Here is a 16,348-nt window from a genome sequence, read left to right as displayed (position 1 = left end):
CACCCACCATACACCCACAGCCTGCAGACCCCCGCCCCAGGACACCCCCCGAGGACCACCAGACATATTTTCCTACTTTCTATTTCATTCAGGAAACCTCTATGCTGATCATTTCCAATCTTTCTGACCTAGCATGGCCCCACTTTAAATCTAAAATTTTCATCTCTAAGCCCACACCATACCCCAGACCTCAAGATTCTTAGGCAACTCCACAGGGTTGTCTCATAACTCAGTCTTAATTTCCAAAGCTGAACACAAAGATAAGAGAACTTCTGGAACCAGACACTTGCTGGAGCAATCTAGAGAGTTGAAGGGAAGGGGGAAATTGTGGATATCCAGAGCCACCCAAATCAGGAAAACACCAGTGTGGGGAGTACCTGGGCCAGACCCAGACTTCACAGGGTTCCCTTCTAGCAGGGTGGGTGTAGCACACCTGACTCAGCCCAGCTCCCTGCCTGGACCATTCAGGGTTTCTTGACACCATTCAGTGGTACATCATCTGGTGTAAGACCAACCAGATGATACCAAGTAAAGCTGATTTATTCAGAACTTGCTAGAGCAAGGAGAGCAAGGGAGTCAGCCATTATCACTTGTATTTGGGCAGAGATTCAAAGGAGCAGAGGAGGGAAATTTTATAGGCCCCGAAGGGAAGGCTTCAGGTATGCTCTGACTAGAGCCTCTTGGCATAAGGAAGCTGCAGTCAAGGCCTAGAAGCAGGGCATCCCATGTCATTGTTAGGGCTGTTGTAGCTGCTGGTCCTCACGTGCAAATAGGGAAAAAAATCAGGGACATTCTCAGTTACAAATCATGTCCTGGTCATTCGGGGCCAATTGCTACAGAGGTTATTGGTTAGGCTTCTGGGCTGGATGCTTCAGATGGTGGTCTGACATCTTACAAGTTGAAAGGGAAATCTGTAGATAATGGGTTGCTGACTTCAGGCCAGAGTCCTATTTTTATCTATGGTCAGGGTACTGCCCATTTGTCTCTTCCATTCTCAGTCCCCCATTTGGGTCCTTATCTCACTTGGGAGAGGTTGGCCCACTCCGAGAAGACTAGAGATCACACACTTCACTGCTGGACACGGTCTAGTCATCTTCGGAGTCAACTGCATTGGAAGATCTTCTTGACCACGCTTGTGATGCGAGCACATCTGTATGGCTGCATTTAAGACTCTGGATCGAGTGCAAAGGGCCAGCACTATGACCACTATGAAAACAAACAAACAAACAAGAACAGGTTAAGAGTCCCTATAAGGTGCTTCCAAACCAGGAACCCCAACTGCCCAACCCAGGCCAAGAGAACAAATCCCAAAAGGCATGAAGATCCACCTTAAAGCCCAACAGTTTCTTCCTTAAGGCCCTTCCTAACCTGTTCTACCTACCCTACTTTATGGTCCAAGCACAAAAAGTGTCAACAATAACACAGATGCCACCACATCCTGCCAACAAGAAATCTACGGCAATGGTACTGTCCATCACTATGCCGCCAATAGGTTGAGACAGATCCGTATTCCATCTGGGACATAAGTGCAAAGGGCCAGCACTATGACCACTATGAAAACAAACAAACAAACAAGAACAGGTTAAGAGTCCCTATAAGGTGCTTCCAAACCAGGAACCCCAACTGCCCAACCCAGGCCAAGAGAACAAATCCCAAAAGGCATGAAGATCCACCTTAAAGCCCAACAGTTTCTTCCTTAAGGCCCTTCCTAACCTGTTCTACCTACCCTACTTTATGGTCCAAGCACAAAAAGTGTCAACAATAACACAGATGCCACCACATCCTGCCAACAAGAAATCTACGGCAATGGTACTGTCCATCACTATGCCGCCAATAGGTTGAGACAGATCCGTATTCCATCTGGGACATTATCAGGAACTTTTGCCAACATTAGAGATAGTTTTCCTACAGGTTTTTTAATTTATGCAATTTCCACCAAAGGGAACATTGTTCTAATTTGGGGCATCAATAGTAATTCTTCCAAGTCGTGTGCCTGAATAATCAAAAGCGGCCTCAATTTGGAGCTCACATATGAGTTGGAATTTCCAGCCTTGGTGATTCATTTCATTTGATGAAATCTGAATTTCCCAGAGGGATGTCCCTTGTGGTCTGGGAATGGATGGCACACCCAGCAGTCAGACACACCGAGAGGAGTGCCATCGGATATGTTCTGACCTTACAAGGATAATCATTAGTAGAACAATTACAACAAGAAAAAGGGACTAAAGGGGTCGTTCTGGGTGAATGGCAACAAGGGGTTTATGGAAAATGAGAATTATTTTTACTAAGCAGATACAAAATGAAAAAAGAATTCGATGGGAGTCTTGACCCAATATCTTGTGTGGAAATTGCCCACTATCCATCACAATTTGCCTGTTCTGGAAGTCTTGGGTCAACTACCTGCTTCTGAAGACTGGCTATTTCCAGAGGATCTCTGAGAATCCTCAGCTTGAGGAGCCTTCTAATTTTGTGGAATTCTGACTTAAAATTTTTTTGTTTTATTTTATTATTTTATTTTTTTCTTTTCTTTTCTTATTTTATTTTATTTCAGTGGTGAAGTAGGAAGCCAAGGGTGAACTCCCAGGAGCTACACTGCTTTGTTTCTAAACAGTACCTGAGAGGGTCCCTTCCGATGATGCGTAAGGGCAGTTTTTCTCTGATGTGTCTTCGGGTAGAAAAATCTTCCCACAGTTGAAGATCATGAAGAGGCTTCTAGGAAGATTTCAGGAACGGTGGCCTCAAGCTGTTGGTGAAAAACTTGGGTAATATTCCAAGAGTTCTTTGCAATATGTGGCCACGTCTGCATGTAGTAGGGTAGTGTAATCTAGTCTGGGTAGTGAAATTCCTAGATATATGGGTCTTCCAGCTACCAGTTTAGAGTGGGACAACCAGTGTGTTCCTAAGGGAATCGACTGGACAGCCATCATTGCTAGTGTGCATTTGCAATAAGGGAGCTCACAGGTTTCTGAAAGTTTTGCTAATTTTAACGGAAGGATGAAAATGTTTGGCCCACTTTAAAGAGGTTATGTCTTAAATCATGAACTGTGTCTAGCAGAATTGTAATTTGTTTTGAAACTCTATATTTCTCTCTTGCTAAGGTTGAGAGCAAGTCAATGGAATCCTTTTTAGAGGCTGTTTTATTCTCTGGACAAAGGGGGAGATCATTCACATATTGTATAAGAACTAAGTTACAAGGGAAACTTTTATTTTTTATTTAAGTCTTGATTGAGGACATGGGAAAAGTAGAGAGGCCTTCAGTGAACTCCTGGGCTGTGATTGTCCAGCTATGCCATTGTTCTGTCCAGGAGGGAACAAAAAGGATAACCTTCTGGTCTCTTAGTGAAACAACTTTTGATTCAGAATTTCTTTTGGAGGCCTCAACATACCATCCAACAGGAGCCACCTACTGGGCCTCCTCCTTTCCTAAGACACTTCTCAAATGAACGATTTTGCTCAAATTGGGTTGTCCAGAGTTGGCCATGGAGACCCAAATCATCGTTGGTGAAGTTGTGGGGAACAAGAATTAAGATTGTGATAAAAGTACACAGGAGAAGCAGACGATTTTTTCTGGAAGAAGAGAGGGCTCAGGTTTAGAGGATTCCCAAGAGAGCTGGTATTGGCTGACAGAAATGGAACATTTGTATATCTCGTGCCTTGAGCCCCCCAAATGACAGTTGGCCACCTCTGAACACAGACCCATCAATCTGGACTCTCCAGCCAGTGGAAAACCAGAGAGCATACTCTCAGGACACAATATTGAGATAGTGGGAGAACCTCAACTGCTCTGATTGGTGACCTTCAGCAAAGTTCATCCGGGTGGACGACAGTCTGGTGAGATCATCAAACTCCCTGGTCTGTGAGGCTGGCTCAGACAAGATTCGCAAGGGCCTATTCGTGGTTCTATGCTCTGATTCTTCTTCTTATGACACAGAAAAGTTTTACACAGCTCCACACAGAATTGTAACCCAAAGGACAGCAGAAGGGGACAAAAAGGAATGGTCTGAGTCCACCAAGGAGGCCTAGCAAATGGGAACCAAAAACAAGGCCCAGGTGCCAGACTGAGTATAAACAGCCTGGGAACTCACTCCAAGAGGGCAGATTTCAGATGCAATGCTCACTCACCGTGTCCTCATGGACTCCAGAAGCTGCAAAGCAGCAAGGCCCAAGGGGTCTCTGTGGGCACCACCCGGGATGGAAAGCTTTGCTTTTCAAGGACCAGGCAGCTCAGACGGGGTCTTGGTGGGACTTCTTGGATGACCTGTCCAATAAACAAAGGCCAGCCAAATGAGAACAAGCAAAGAATATTTATTCAGAGAGGCTCTAGTGAGCTGTCTAGAAGGGAGGCATCTTATGTGGTCGTTAGGGGTGCATACTTGGTTGTTTTCTGGTGGCCGGTCCTAGGTTGGAAATGGGGATAAGAGTTAGTTAGGGAAGTTCTCAGATATAATTATGACCATTTGGGGCCAATTGTTACAAGGGTTACGGTGCAGATTCCTGAGCAAGTTGCTACATACAGCAGCCAGCCTTCTGACAAGTCTGACATATGTAGTCGGCCTGCTTGCTCGGCGGACGCCAAGGTAATGGGTTGCTTCCTGGAATGGTTGTGGGTCAGAAAACTATCTTTACGTATGGTCTGGCTATGGTCCATTCTTACATGCAGTTTTTCATGCAGACTGGGGACCAGAAACCAGGAAAATGCTGAGGAAGTGCTTGAGCAGGGCTGAAGAGAGCGATTATAGATTTGAAGATCCAAGGACATCAAGTGCCTGGATGAGCCCAGATCCTGCACGATGGGAATCATAAAAAGGAAGAAAGAGGAAATTAGCCAAAGCTCCAAAAAGGAGCTTATCAGTAAGAGAGAGGATAGGGGTGCGGTGGCTCAGCTGGTTAAGCGTGTGACTCGTGATTTTGGCTCAGGTCATGATCTCAGGGGCCTGGGATCCAGTCCCATGTCAGGCTCTGCACCCAGAGGGGATTCTGCTTGGGATCCTCTCTCCGTCTTCCTCCACCCCTCCTCCACTGTCACAGTCTCATTCTCTCTCGCAATAAAATAAATAAATCCTTATCAAAAAAAGAGAAAGAGTATAAAAAAGATGAAAGAGGAAATAAATTACATACGGATTGTGGACCTCTCGGTCAGAGTCCTCGCAGTCTGCAAAATAGTCCCCTTTGTGGACTGTGACGCGGACAGTGTCGAACTTGTCTTGGGAAAAGAAAGGGGACAGTCAGGGTGACGTGGGGACTCAGGCCACTGCTTCTGGGATTATGTCCCCGACCCCAAAACTCAATTCTGTCCTCAGCTCTGCAGGCCCCCCACCTCTGAACACAGACCCATCAATCTGGACAAGCAAAGAATATTTTATTGCTTTACTTTGGGAGAGGGTTCCTGGGCGCAGTCAGGTTGTACCTGCTGCTTTGTAGATCGAGAGTGGGAGGTAGGAAATCAGAAAGACAAAGGAAGTATAAGAATAGAAGTGTTCCTTTCTCATTTTTCGGGACCGTGATCCCTTTACTTCACTGTTAAGGAAGGCGTCCAGGGTCTCTGGGCCGTTCCCAGCCCTCAGATTTCGTAACTGAGTCCAGGAAGCAATGCCTGTCATCCCACTCTTTCAAGAGGCAGCCATGGTGGTGCCTGTGACTTTCTGTCCCCATGATTTCCTACCTCCCTCTGCTCCCTCCTGCTACCCTTCCTCATCTCTCCTTTAATCATGAATTTCTTATTTCCCTTCTCCTGTCACCTCCAACAACCAGATTGTTCTCTGAAATGGGAACAGGAGAGGAATGATCATGGGTTTACTGCCACCCTTCCTAGTCAATCAGCTGATCAATGAGCCAATGCAGCGAACATGGAGGTGGCTGCCACGGGCCTGGGGTTGCGCCGGGCCGTGAGAGTGACAGCCAGCTGGGCACTCAAGTGACTGCCCTGTACTTGGGCTAATCTTAGGCGCCTGAGACACACTTAGTACTTATTACAGCCCAGAAGTGTCCTCACCCAGAGAGGAGATGAATGTGACGGTAGAGGTACAGTTACTTGTCCCCCAAATTCCCCCAGCCTGTCAGTGGGGGCAGGGGTTCTACAGCACGTGCGCCCACATACATACCCGTGCCTGCCAGCGTTCACCCCGAGCCCCCGAGCCCCTCAAGGACTGGGGGAGGCCCTGAGCAGCTTGATGGAAAGTCCGAGGGTGGTCTGGGACCATGACATGGGGAACAGGCCCATCGCTGTGTGGCTGGAGCAGCGGGATCAGACAGGAGCAGAGACCCTGGCCCCGCTTCCCAGAGCCTCTGTCCTGGGCCTGGTCGCTCCCAGGAGCTCAGCTCGGCAGGACCGTGAGAGCCAGTGTGTGCGGCGAGCCCAGCAGCCTTCACACAGGCCTCTAGAATTCCTGGCCAGGGAGGGTCTTTGGGCGGCCGCCCATGGGCCTCTCTCCCATGGAGCCCAGTGCAGGGTTTATTCTGGTCCCAGGATCATGGATTTGGGCGAGGAGAGAAATATGCTCCAGGGCATGTCTCCCACCTCACTTCTGCAGCAGGACCCCGGAGCATGTGGAGGAGGCTGAGTGGGAACATTCTCTGGACTGCCCACGCCGGGAGCACCCTTTCAGCCAGGGGCAGGCCCAAGGGCGGCCCCTGCAGCTGCTGCTCCATGAACCAAAGCTGCAGACGGAGAGGGTCACCCGCTCTCCCTGCACCTGGCTCACACGGAAGCACTCTGTCTGCCGGTTCAAACGTGCAGGAGAGAGCTGTGTCTCAAGAGATTGCCTCCATCCTAGGTCGATGCCAAAAACCCAAACCAAATCTCTCCTGCTCTATTCCCAAGAGATGCCAAGCAAACCTAACCAGAGGCTTCGATGCTTGGCAGTGACGCAGGCAGCCAGAACTGGTCTCCTGGGAAGATCATCTTCAATATCAAATAAGAAAAGATGATTGCAAACAGAGCACCTTCAAAGCCCAGAGGCAGAAGACTTCTTCATATTATTTCAAAAGAACCTACTAGTATATGAACAGAACAAAACAGGGGCGCCAGGGTGGCTCAGTCGTTTAAACGTCTGCCTTCAGCTGGGTTCCTGCTCCCTGGGATCAGGCCTGCATTAGGCTCCCTACTCCGTGTGGAGTCACCTTCTCCCTCTCCCTCTGCCCCTCCCCACCAATCATTCTCTCTCCTAATAAATAAAATCATTTAAAGACCGAAAAATGAGAAAGGAACACTTCTATTCTTATACTTCCTTTGTCTTTCTGATTTCCTACCTCCCACTCTCGATCTACAAAGCAGCAGGTACAACCTGACTGCGCCCAGGAACCCTCTCCCATTGATTCCTGAGTGGAGTTCCCTACCTGAAGAGGTTTCGTCATCAGTATAGATCAGGAGACTCTCGACAACCCAATCTTCAGAGACACAAGCATGAGCAGCAGGTTATTAGAGAGAGGGGCTCCCCTGTTCCTGCTACTCGAGCTGAGGCCAGGCTGGCTCACCCAGCGTCATCAGCTCTTCCTCCAGGTCCTCAAACCTTCCTTGGGCTCCTTGGAGACAGAGCCCTTCAACAAGACCTTGACACAGTTGCAAACCTTCAATGAGAGAAAGGATCCCCCTTCACATGGCACTTCCCTATCTCCACGGGATCATGAGAGCTCTCACGTGCACAGGGATCAACCTGAGATCCCAACTGGGATGGACACACACCGGGGTAGTTGGGGTCTGTGAGCAGCCCCTCTGCCAGGCCCACAGCAGCTGCCCAGGAGAGCTGTCTCTGAGGCTGGGAGTGTTCTGTGTTGTCAACATGCACTACTGGGCACCGGAAATGTGGCAGGTGTGACGAGGGATGGGAATGTTCCACTTCATTTACTTTAACTGAAACGTGAGCAGGCATGTCTACCTAGAGGCAGGGACACTTCACTGTCCTCAGGAGCCTACCCTTCTCTTTCTGATCCCGACTAGAGCTTGGGCAGGCACTTAGATTAGTGTGGGGCCCAATAGGCCCAGACAAGCTGAAGCGGGGCGTTTCTACCCAGGAACTAGATCCTAGCCCAGGGGTGTAACAAGAGGGGCTGCTCAGAGCTGAGCATTTGGGGGACAAGGAATGAGGGAGATGCTCTTGGTGCCCTTGCACTGACTACCCGGGGCCAGGGTTCCTGTCCCCGTGAGCGGGAGGACACAAATAGAGTTTGGGTTTGAGAATTCTCAGACCGTTTCAGAGATACTCTCAAACTGATGTCCTCTGGGCCATAAAAGGGAGCAGCAAGGAGCACCTTGACCTTTGGATCACCTCCCATCACTTTGCTGAGCTCACCGTGCACTGGAGTCTGTGCCCCTCTCACCTCCTGTGCAACTAGAATGTTCTACAGCTGCCCGGGCCACATGGTGTGAGATCGCCTCAGTTTAAATGTGTGTGCAGGCCAGACAACCCTTGGCCCACGGCGTGTAGACAAGGACTGGTTGTCAGGGACTCCCAGAAGCAGGTGAAAAGTAAAAACAGGTCCCTTCGGGCCCCAGGTGGATCAGGCTGGGAACCTCCTTGTGTCTGGCCTGGTCCTGGTTGCATCCCCACTGATGTGTCCTGGGTGGGAAAACAGGAGACCTGACTCCATTCTCTGCCTCCCCCCAATTTCCATGAAGGAAAGTGCCTGGTCTGTCGCACAGGTAGCTGGAGAAGAGGCTGGAACAGGAAGCAAGCCCCTCTCTCCAGGCTTTTAGGAAGATGTCCATCCAGGGCTCAAACCAGCCATGACGGCATGACCAGCCTCATCCCTGCTCAGAAGGAGCCCAAATGTCAGTGTGGGCAAGTCTGGGCCCAGGTGGTGATGCTGTACTGATTCACCTAATCTTGCAACCTTGGCATCCCCGCCCACTCTCCCATGGCCTGGGTGTCCTTTATGCCTTCCCTCTGCCCCCCCCCCCCCCCCCCCCCCGCCCCGCAGATCTTCACTCTGAAAATCTAGTCCAAGATTCTGGATCATGCCCTCACCCTTTAATGCTGAAGTACCTGACGGAGCCAAGACTCTTAGAGCCTAGCTGCTGGTTTCACTTCTGCCTTGTTTACACCCAGCAGGTATTCCCTTCCACAGGACCCCAGGACTATGATCTAGAGATAAAGGATTTCTAGAACCTGGAGGCTTCCTACTTCTCAGATTCCCTCCAGAATTGGGCATGGCCTGCATCTGCCCTTGGGGCCACTTGCCCCAACTCTCCTGTTAAGAGGGGGAGGATTCTTTCTCAGGCTTCTTTCATCAAAAGGGTTTGGGAACAGAGGAGGGGCAGGTGAGAGGTATCAGTCAGGGAAATATCCCTTTAATGCTGAAGTCTCTGACGGAGCAAGGACTCTGGGATTGGGGCTGGCGAGCGCCCCACACAGGGAAATCAGGAACAAGCCAGAAAAGTATTACTGATGCCAAACTTAGTGTCGAAATTTAGGGTGTTCCTCCAGAAGTAGAGAGGTGGGAAAAGGTGCATGGGACTTGGGGTGAAAGGGCCTCATCTCAGCGCCGGGCTCCCCAACCACAGGCCGTACGACCCCTCTGTCATTCAGCACCCTCTCCAGCCTCCCTTTTCTCCGAGGCCCACTGAATACCACATGGCTCCTTTTCTTTAGTCCTGATTGGTCCCACTGCCTGCTCAGGGGTGAGACCCATCATTAACCAGTGTCATTCATGACAGACTCACGGGGATTCTGAAAACGTATTTTCCGTTCAGAAGCCTGGGAACATTTTCCTGTGTTAATGGGATTTTTTCAGATGAAACGAGGTACGTTTGGCATACAATACACTACACATATTTAAATCCTACAATTCCGTAAGTGCTGACGTACATACACACCCATGAGGCGAGCTGAGGAGGTTTTCTTCTCTTTTTTTTTTTTTCTAAATGGCAGAGTTCACACCGGAAACTGTGCCATTTTGGGAGACATAAATCCTGGGAAACACACACACACACCACAAAACCACACGCCCACTCAGAATCCCACCTCGACACTTCACACGCAGACACACCCCACCACCACAAACACGAACATGCTACCCGAATGCGACACAGCCGCTTAGAAAAACATAACCATGGTTCTCCATGTGCAAAACCCTCTTTTTCACCACACCTCTGATCCTCATTCCAATGGGAACCCAGAATCTGAATGGCGCTCCTGACCAAAGACAGCAAGAGACTGACTCCAAAATACGTACCGCTGTCACTCGTGACAGACACCACCTGCAGTTACAGAAAAGAGGACACCATGAGGCTCAGGTCATGCTGTGCACTGTCTGTCTGCGTGAGCTGTAGTTCCCTCAGTGACTTTAGGAAACTAGGTGGACCCCTGTGTTTGAGTCCAAGGCCCCCAAAGTAAGTGACCTGGATGCCTGTAGGAAGTTGTTTTTCCTGGGGGATGTGTCTGTCCAGTCCATTCAGGATGGCGACTACAAAATTCTTCATCCAAGCAGGAGAAACTGTGGCTGAGGGCAAGGATCCTACCACAGCGATTATAAGCAGGTTTGGTGTGGCCAGTGGTAAATGTCCTCTCGAATCAGCTAATGGTTGGCAAGAGACAACCACTCAGCACTCTCCCCAGCAGGGAAATTATGTATATATCTCAAATGGATATATATATATGTTTTCCATAAAATTAGTATAAAAGTAATTTTATTTCCATATACAGTTTACAGTAGGCAAATGAATTTTGTTGTTATTATGTTCAATTGGCCAACATATAGTATATTGTCCGATTTTCATCTGCATTTGATTGGAAAGAAACCAAGAAAGCAACATTTGTTCCTCGGGTAAAGACAGGGAAGCTCACCTTGGCAATCCACAGGTCCTCCTCATCCGGGATACTCTTCTGCATCCATGCCCAGACTGAAGACTTGTCAGGAACATCTAGAAGGACACAGAGTACCTGTCAGCACATTGGTGGTGCTGCTCAAGAATAACTTGGGGAGGGGCGCCTGATTGGCTCAGTCAGTTAAGCATCTGCCTTCAGCTCAGTTCATGATCTCAGGTTCCTGGGATTGACTCCCGTGTGGGGCTCCCTGCTCAGCGAGGGTCTGCTTTCCTCTCTCCATCTGCCCCCCCACCTGTTTGTGCTCTTTCTCTCTCTCTCAAATCAATAAATAAAATCTAAAAAAAAAAGGAATGAGTAACTCGGGGAGTATTGCTAGATATCAATGGGGGTCAGAGCATATGGCAGCATTTGGTTACCAGGCATGGGCTGAACTGCCACCATTGGGCCTCTGGCGGTAATAGGGCTATAACGTTTGCCCTGTGATGAGATTTTTTTTTTTTTTTTTGAGAATGTTGACATTGGCCATTGTGCAGTGGCCGTAGGATATATCGCCTGGAGAAATATGCAATCTCTCTCTCACTCTTTCCATCTCTCCCTCTCCCTGTCTGTCTCTCTCTTTCTCTCTGTGTCTTTCTTTGTCTGTCTTGCTCTCTGCCTCTCCCTTTCTCCCACATAAACACACACACTCACAATCATACTACATAGAGCCACAGAAGACACCCCAACCCGAAGCCTCATGCACACACAACCACACCACCCACAGGGAATACATTGGCTTCCTAGTACTGTAGACACATGGACATACTTTTTCACCCGGGAAATCTGCCTGTCCCCCACACCCACAAGGGTCCTACCAGGAAACTGGAATCAGGGCGGCTCTCCAGACTGAAGATTGCAAGGATGCCCCACCTGCCTTACCATCTAGACTTTTTTCACAGGAGGAGACTGATTCCAGAATACGTACTGTTCTCGCTCACTCCTGAAGTTCCTGTAAGCTGCAGTTACAGAAAAGAGGACACCATGAGGCTCAGGTCATGCTGTGCACTGTCTGTCTGCACTGATCCTGAGTTCTCTTAATGACTTTAGGAAACCAGGTGGACGCCAGTGTTTGAGTCCAAGGCCCCCAAAGTATGGGAACTGGATGCCTATAGGAAGTTGTTTTTCCTGGGGTACGTGTCTGTCCAGTCCCTTCAAGATGGTGACTACAAAATTTGTTATCCAAGCAAGAGAAACTGTTGCTGAGGGAATGGATCCTACCACGGCGTTTTTAACCAGGTTTGGTGTTGCCAATGGTAAATGTCCTCTCAAATCAGCTAATGGTTGGCAAGAGACAACCACTCAGCACTCTCACTAAAAGGGAAATTATATATAAATATATATGTATATTTATATCATCTCAAATGTACAGTGTCCAATTTTCATCTGCATTTGATTGGAAAGAAACAAAGAAAGCAACATTTGTTCCTCGGGCAAAGAACGTCAGGCTCACTGTGGCCAGAGATGCGTCTCCAACAACGCTGACTCCAGGTGTCTCAGGCGTTTCTTCCGTGAGATCTAGGACACAAAGTAACTGTCAGCACATTGGTGGGTATTGCTCAAGAGTAAGTCGGGGAGTGTTGCTTGATACGGACATGAGGCTGCAGTGCATGGGGCCAGTTGGTTACCAAGCATGGACTGAAGTGCCGATGTTGGGCCACCCACAGATAAGACTGTGAAGTGTGCGGTGTGATAAAATTGTTTTGAGAAAGTTGACATCATGCAGTATATATGTGACATCTCTCCTGGAGAAACCCATTTCTCTCTCTCTCTGTCTTTCTTGGTCTCTCTCTGTCTCTGTCTCTGTCTCTGTCTCTCACACACACACACACACACAGGCTCACAATCACCCAACATAGAGCCACACAGGACACCTAAACCGCAAGCCTCTTGCACACACACCCACACCACCCACAGGGAATAAATGGGCTTTCTAGTACTGTAGAAACATGGACATAGTTTCTCACCTGGGAAATCTGCCTTTCCCCCACACCCCTAAGCCTCGGTCCTACCAGGAATCTGGAATCAGGGTGGCTCTCCAGACTGAGGACAGCAAGGATGCCCCACCTGCCTTACCATGTAGAGTTTTTCCTCAGCAAGAGACTGATTCCAGAATATGTACCACTAGTGCTTGTTCCTGGGGCCACCTGCATTTACAGAAAAGAAAACACCATGAGGGTCAGACCCTATGTGGACTGTGTCATCGGTTCTCTCGGTGACTATTGAAAACCCAATGAGAAATAGTAGTAAAGACAAAGGCCCCCAAAGCAAAGCACAGAGTGCACCCATGGAAAAGGCATGAGCTTTTCCTGGGGGGATAGATCTCTCAAGTTCACTGAAGCAGCAATGGCAAATCTCTTAATTCATGGAGGAAAAACTGCTTCTGAGGAAAACGTCCCCTACCACACAGTTTACAACCGCCCCTTCCAACACCCAACAAAAGGGTACCTAACATCTAAGAAACACACGTTGTCCTATCTAAAGTCACTTCAAAAAGAGGAAAACCAAGAAAGAAACATTTCTCTCTCAGGCAAAGACAGGCAAGCTTACCCAAGAAATCAATTTTTCCTTGCCAAGCTTCTTGACCACGATGCTGTCAGGATCTAAGAGGACACAGAGTACCTGTCAGTCCATTGGTGTTGCTGCCCAGGGATTACTGTGCGATCACTGTTGAGATGGATATGGGGCAAGCGTGTACGGGAGGGACTGATTCATAAGCATGGACTGAGCTGCTGTTGGGCCATCCTCCTTGGTGGATGAGGAAAAGCAAACAAGAGGAAGAGGAAACGAAGGAGAAACAGAGCCTTTGACTTTCTAGCTGAAGGCAACCTAGTCGATGTGAGTCAGTTAGTCTACAAATAGGTAGCCTGAATGCAAAGTGGGGTGTAGTGAGGCAGCCCACCCCTCCCTCGGCCCGTTGTGAGGTCTCTTCATTTGTCCTGCCAGGAGGAAGCTCCTCCAACTGGCCATCCAAATGGGAGACAGACTAGGAGACACAGAGTCACTTCCAGCCCTTGGTCGTCTATCTCATGAATTACTCAGAGAGCTCTGCTTGACTTGAAGGAGAGACCAGTGTCAATGGATGTGGTTGGTTCAAAAGCACGCAGTTGTCAATGGCAAGATTTGATTCCTTCTGATGGTTGAGTATATCTATATAAGAAACTGAGGGCTGCTGAAGGGGGGTTGGTTATGGATGTGGTTGGTTAAAAAGCACGCAGTTGCCAGTGGCAAGATTTGATTCCTTCAATGTTTGAGTAATGTTCCAGTGTATCTATATAACAAACAGAGGGCTGGTGAAGGGGGTCATGGGGTAATTGGGTGATGGGCCTTAAGGAGGGCACTTGATGGAATCAGCACTGGGTGTTATATGCAACAGTTGAATCACTAAATTCTACCCCTGAAACTAATACTACAGTATATGTTACCTAATTTGAATTTAAATTAAAAAAAAAAAGCATGCTGTTGGCTATCGGTGAGCCACCCTTCTTCATGGAAGGAGATGCGAAGAGGAGCAGAAAAGAAGGGACAACGGTCTTGGCTTTGCCATTGAAGACAAAGGTACACCTCCAACTAATGGAACATTGTGTGTTAACTCGACTTCAATTAATAAATAATAATAAGGAGGAGGAGCAAGATGGTGGAGGAGTAAGAGACCTAAATTTTGTCTGGTCCCAGGAATTCAGCAGATAGGTATCAAACCATTCTGAACACATACAAACTCAACAGATCGAAGAAAAGAAGAGCAGCAACTCTCTGAACAGAAAAGCGACCACTTTCTGGAAGGTAGGACGTGCGGAAAAATGAATCCGAGGCGATATTTGGGAAGATAGACCACGGGGGAGGGGGCCGGCTACCGGCAAATGATAGAGCGGCAGAGCACAAAATTGGAAATTTTAGAAGATGGCTCCACTGAGGGACGTTGTTCCAGTCCAGTGGCTAAGCGGGGTGTGGAACCCTCGCTGGGACAGTGTGGTCTCAGGACCGTTGGGATCACAGAAAGACCGGGGGGCGTGAGTGCAGCAGAGCTCCCAGGTATCAGAGCGGGGAAGCCGGCTGCAGAGACGGAGCCGAGGTGCGGGCTCTCAGCTCAGGGTTGCCATAAACCATGATCCATGGCACAGTCGGGCCACTACTCTTCCAGCAGGGACCCAACATGCAGCAGATCCGGGGAGACTCCCCTTCCTCCCCCGGGAGGAGCGGCGCGGGAGCACACTGCAGGGATCTGCTGGGTTTGGAGACTCCACATGGGGCCGGGTGCCAGAAATAGAAATGCTCGGTCACAGGCCGGGTGAGCATGGAGTGCAGCCGGAGATCAGGGAGACGGGAGTGACTGACTGCTTTTCTCTGGGGGCGTACTGAGGAGTGGAGCCCTGAGCTCTTGGCTCCTCTGGGCAGAGATTGGGAGGCCGCCATTTTCACTCTTGTCCTCCAAAGCTGTACGGAAAGCTTGCAGGGAACAAAAGCTACCTAGAGCAAACCTGAGCAGATGACTTAGCCTGGCCCTGGCAAGGGCGGGGCAATTCTGCTTCCCGCAAAGATATTTCAGAATCACTGGCCCCTCACCAAAAGATCAGCAAGAACAGCCAGCCAAGACCAAGTTTACTGATCAATGAGAATAGCAGAACTCCAGCACTAGGGGAATACAGCACATAGAATTCATGGCTGTTTTTCCCATGATTCTTTAGTCTTTCAAAGTTAATCTTTAAAATTTTCTTTATTTTTTCTTTTTCTATTTTTTTTTTAATTTTTCTTTTTCCCTTTTTCAACCAACATCTTATCAATCCCTTTTTAAAAAAATCTCTTTTACTTTTCATTTTTAGAGTCATATTCTATCACTTCATTGTAGTTAACTTTATTTTTTGTATATATATAAGTTGTTCTCTCTTTATAATTTAGGGATACAGGTTCTTCTAACAGACCAAAATATACCCTAAATCTCTAGTGTATGGCTTTGTTCTCGTCTCCTGCCTGATCACATTTTCTCCCCCCCCGCCTTTTTTTTGTTGTTTTTTGTCTTTTTTTTGTTGTTGTTCTTTTTTAATTCCTCCTCTTTCTTTTATCAACCAACTTCTTACCTTATCAATTCCTTTTATAAAATCTTTTATAATTTTCACCTTTACAGTCATATTCCATCCCTTCATCATATTTATCCTTATTTTTCTACATATATAAATTGTTCTTTCTTTAAAAATTTGGGAGGCAGTTTCTTCTAACAGACCAAAATACACCCAAAAATCTAGTGTGTGGCACTCATCTATTCACCAGCCTGATCATATTTGATTATATTCTTTTTTATTTTCTTCCTTTCCCTTTATTTTTCCCCCTGGTTTCAGATCTCTTCTGATTTGTTTAGTGTATATTTTTCTGGAGTCGTTGTTACCCTGTTAGCATTTTGTTCTCTCATTCATCTATTCTCCTCTGGACAAAATGACAAGATGGAAAAACACCTCAAAAAAAAAGAACAAGAGGCAGTACCGACTGCCAGGGACCTAATCAATAGGGACATTAGTAAGATGTCAGAACTAGAGTTCAGAATGACGATTATAAAG

General features: G+C 48.0%; 1 protein-coding gene across 6 annotated transcripts in view; it reads right to left on the bottom strand.

Moving 5' to 3' along the window:
* Positions 1 to 522: 522 nt before the first annotated feature.
* Positions 523 to 16,348, bottom strand: part of LOC118522701 (uncharacterized) — a 41,808-nt gene continuing 25,982 nt past the window's right edge. For 3 of the 6 annotated variants that reach the window (XM_078060887.1, XM_078060886.1, XM_078060885.1), the window contains 10 exons: positions 13,350 to 13,402; positions 12,922 to 12,946; positions 12,253 to 12,317; positions 11,728 to 11,758; positions 10,782 to 10,858; positions 10,086 to 10,195; positions 5,119 to 5,203; positions 4,123 to 4,258; positions 2,615 to 2,743; positions 523 to 1,206 (listed from right to left, as the gene is read on the bottom strand). In XM_078060887.1, coding sequence (XP_077917013.1) covers positions 5,137 to 5,203; positions 10,086 to 10,195; positions 10,782 to 10,858; positions 11,728 to 11,758; positions 12,253 to 12,317; positions 12,922 to 12,946; positions 13,350 to 13,402 — 428 coding nt within the window. In that variant the 3' untranslated portion in view covers positions 523 to 1,206; positions 2,615 to 2,743; positions 4,123 to 4,258; positions 5,119 to 5,136. Of the gene's footprint in view, positions 1,207 to 1,527; positions 1,552 to 2,614; positions 2,744 to 4,122; positions 4,259 to 5,118; positions 5,204 to 7,335; positions 7,387 to 10,085; positions 10,196 to 10,781; positions 10,859 to 11,727; positions 11,759 to 12,252; positions 12,318 to 12,921; positions 12,947 to 13,349; positions 13,403 to 16,348 lie in introns of those variants that run through there. The other 3 variants (XM_078060889.1, XM_078060888.1, XM_078060890.1) reach the window with 3 other exon arrangements.

This window comes from Halichoerus grypus, chromosome 13, assembly GCF_964656455.1.
Source record: "Halichoerus grypus chromosome 13, mHalGry1.hap1.1, whole genome shotgun sequence".
In the NCBI taxonomy this organism is placed as follows: domain Eukaryota; kingdom Metazoa; phylum Chordata; class Mammalia; order Carnivora; family Phocidae; genus Halichoerus; species Halichoerus grypus.
This window is presented reverse-complemented; position numbering and strand designations above follow the sequence as displayed.